General features: G+C 39.6%; 1 protein-coding gene across 1 annotated transcript; it reads right to left on the bottom strand.

Annotated features, from left to right (window-relative positions):
• Positions 1–2,082: 2,082 nt before the first annotated feature.
• On the bottom strand, positions 2,083–3,324 carry LOC126719974 (G-type lectin S-receptor-like serine/threonine-protein kinase CES101). Its single transcript, XM_050422465.1, has one exon. It carries the CDS (start codon positions 3,322–3,324, stop codon positions 2,083–2,085), a length of 1,242 nt encoding a protein of 413 aa, XP_050278422.1.
• Positions 3,325–3,525: the final 201 nt, after the last annotated feature.

Genomic DNA, 3,525 nt, shown 5'->3' with positions numbered 1-3,525 from the left:
CAAATGTTTGATCCATATTCAAAGCCCTGCACACACATATAAATGCATTACTAAAATATTACATTTAATTAATAAATTATTAAAATATAATTCACATATATGTGCGGACAAGAGCTATAAAGTAGAACACATGGACCACTCAGTTGGACCACAATCATTCCACTTAGTCAATTTACCAAGTAAATATATGCATTATTTTACACCATTCAATACACACAACTCATCATCACAGGTTGACCCACCAAAATTAAATATCAATAAAGTAAACAGTTTCATAGAAAACACAACCAAATATATCATAAACCATTGACAAAATTCTGTGCATCCAGTTTCAAGTAATAAAGTAACCGGTTTCAAGTATCAATACAGTATATATCAATAAAGTATCCAGTTTCACTTTCAAGTAACCCAATCTCCAGCCTAATTGGGTCATTAGCAACTTTGTTTGTGATATTCTTGCTTTAAGTAGGGCCTTTTTTTCTGTTTCCTTTGTTTGGGTTAGAAGAGACTGTGTAACTCTGCAGCTCACCATGCTGCCAAGATAGCTCTTAGGACCCCTGCTCTATGTTTTTCCTTAAGGATAGTCTGCCATTAGAGTTACTAGAGGTTTGTAAGGCAGACTTCCCCCCTGTGACATTAAATCTGTGGCAGTTGCTTTCTCAAACAATTCAGTAGAGTGTTCCAGAATGTTCTCAAACTTGATTAATCACTCTTACTAGCTGTTAGTGTGGTTTCTGTGTTCATAGTCCTCAATATAACATGTCTCGCGTGATACTTTCTACTCTCTCCTAGTGAAAGAAACATGTCTGGTGCCAGAATATCATTTTCTTAATTCCATAAAAGGTTTCATTTTAAGTTTTGGCTTGTGAAACATAAGATAGAGCTGACTCTTGAAGTTTAGCAAAAAAAAAAAAAAAAACCCAATCACTCTGTGCATCCAACAACGAAATCCCAAACAAAAAAAATGGAACAAAAACCTCAACAAACCCAAACAACAAATCCATCACCCAAAAAAAATTAACAAAAACCCCAAACATTCTGTGCATCCAGCAACGAAATCCCAAACAAAAAAAATTGAACAAAAACCTCAACAAACCCAAACAACAAAAGCTCCAGCAAACCCAACAAAAAAAAACCAAACTTCCAATCCAGCAATGGAAACAAAAATCCAAAAAGAGAGAGAGAGAAAGAGAGCCATAGAGAATTTTTGGCTGTACCCGTCGCCGCCGCTGGCCGCCTTGGAGCTGACCTGGAGCCATCGATGAACTTACTCCGTCTGGGTTCACGATGCAAGGAGCCGGTTGCAGAGCCGATGGGTGGTCTGGGTTCATAAGGGTTAGGAAGGGAGGGTTGGGTTCATGCGGTCAGAGCCGATGGTGGTCTAGGTTCATAGGGGTTAGGAAGGGAGGGTTGGGTTTCATGGATTGCTGAGCTAAGGGATGGTTCGTGGGTTAGAGAGCTCAGAGATGGTTTTAGATTTAGGATTTAGGGAGTTTCTGTTTGTTTTTTCTTTGGGCAATACGGTGCGTTTAGCTTATTTGGCCAAGTCCTCACATCATCTCATTGCAACTGTGTCGTTTTGAGCTTATTTGGCAAAAAAAAAAAAAAACACATCAGCAAGATGAGTTGGCAGTTGACAGCAAAATCTAACCGGGGGTGTGATTTGCTAACGGAACCAAACGTTAGGGTGTCAAATCAAACTTCTGAAACGTTAGGGTGTAAAATCCAATCACCCTCAAACGTTAGGGGTGTACTTTGCAATTTAGCCTATAAATTTATTATAAAGGGGTCGCAAGAAATGCATGCGACTAACTTGTGCCACCGAAATTAAACGGAAGAGAGTCTCACTTATGAGGATGGAAACCTAAAAACAACTACTAACCCGAAGTCCAAGAAGTGTATACATTTTGGCCTTTTAACATAATTTTTTTTTTTTTTTACTAATGGTGTTAGAACATATTTCACGAACATGGTTATATGAAGTCATGATCCTCACTGTGATATTGCAATTAAAATTACAATATAAACATTATAGATATAATTAAGATAATTGTAGTTTCAGGTAGAGCATTATTTCGTATTCTAACCTTTATTTGAAGGATCTTCTTTCGTTAGAACATATTTTAAAATTCTTGAACGAGAACGTCCATCATCAGGATTGAATGTTACATTTCCTTCCCAATACTGGCATCCAGATCCAGTTCCTTCTTTTCCACTATAGCCCAGACAGTCACAGTTATGCCAGCAAAGATCTCTACAATCAGCAGGACCAATGGTTGGTCTGTTATCAAAAACACCGGCTGCAAGTTGCGGTAGACCATCAGGACCTATACGTGTAAAGATTCCAGATTTTTGCTCAAACGTTTGGCGACCCATAAGCCTGCACTCTGGTTGATTCCATGTCTCGCATCCTTCATCATCCATACCGTAACCATAGCAAAAATTCATCTTCATAATTGAAATACTTCTATCCATTATCGAGCCCCAGTATTGTAACTGCCATGCCGATCTTTCTTGATCCAACGAGTCAAACTCAGTGTCAAGAGAATAAGTGAAGTACTGCCCTTCTGCATCCGTATTGATAATGTAATCCTGACCTTTGGTGGGGTGAATATATTCAAACAAGGATACATTCTTCGAGCTGCTCACCTGCAGACCGCTACTCCAACAAGGTACCCCTCGCCGCTTGATAACCAATCTCCTTGTCTTGGGTTCCCACTCGAGTGTGAAGGCTCCTGATGCTGGATCATCTTGTGCCAACCATGAAATAAGAGACCAATTGCGCCCAGTTTTGTGATTGACACCCAATTTCATCCCAGGCAGAAGCGTGTCAGTGGGATCATCGAAGCTTTCCCACAACCTCCTTCCAATAGAGCCATTGGAGTTCACTTCTGATACTACTAAGTTGCCAGTATCTAGTAGAGTAGCACTAGTGTTTTCAGTTTCACCACCAGAATATATTACAAAAGGATCACCTCCGAATCCACTGGAATTGATCATCAACTTTCCCAGATGGTCGAGGGTAAGAAACGCTCTTGAATCATCTGAAATAGGTCTGTTTCGGTTGGCGATCCATACCATGTTTTCCGTATAATTTGTGTACCAAATGCCCAAGTAACTGTTTTTTTTGTCTCCATAATAAGAAGTTGGGCTGAAGAATCCCAAGGTGAACCTCTGTTTGGCAGAAACGAGGTACTGGGAAGAATTAAGAACATCGCCTTGCTTTAGCGTGTCTAAGGCTAAGGCCGCTGACGAACCCCACAAGGATGACACGATAATTATAAGCAATAAAGTTGGATTGAAGAGCCTTTCCTTGCTAGCCATTGTTGTACACAGCACTGCTTAAGTGCCTGTTTGTTTAAGCTTTTACAAACTGAAACGTGCTTTTTGGAACCAAAAAACCAAAATGTGCATTTGGTAATTTTTTAAAAAGTTGCGTTTTCTAAAAACTACGTTTTCATTTGTGAAGGAAAAGCCCAAATCGCAAAAGTAGCACCTTGCTCCATTGCAGAAAAGTGCTAAAGC

This window comes from Quercus robur, chromosome 3 (genome assembly GCF_932294415.1).
Source record: "Quercus robur chromosome 3, dhQueRobu3.1, whole genome shotgun sequence".
Taxonomy (NCBI): Eukaryota; Viridiplantae; Streptophyta; class Magnoliopsida; order Fagales; family Fagaceae; genus Quercus; species Quercus robur.
The sequence above is the reverse complement of the archived record's forward strand: the minus strand, read 5'-3'. Positions and strand labels throughout refer to the sequence as shown.

What these genes read in the sequence shown, in the direction of transcription:
- LOC126719974 (XM_050422465.1), bottom strand. Translation starts at nt 3,324, where the DNA reads ATGGCTAGCAAGGAAAGGCTCTTCAATCCAACTTTATTGCTTATAATT.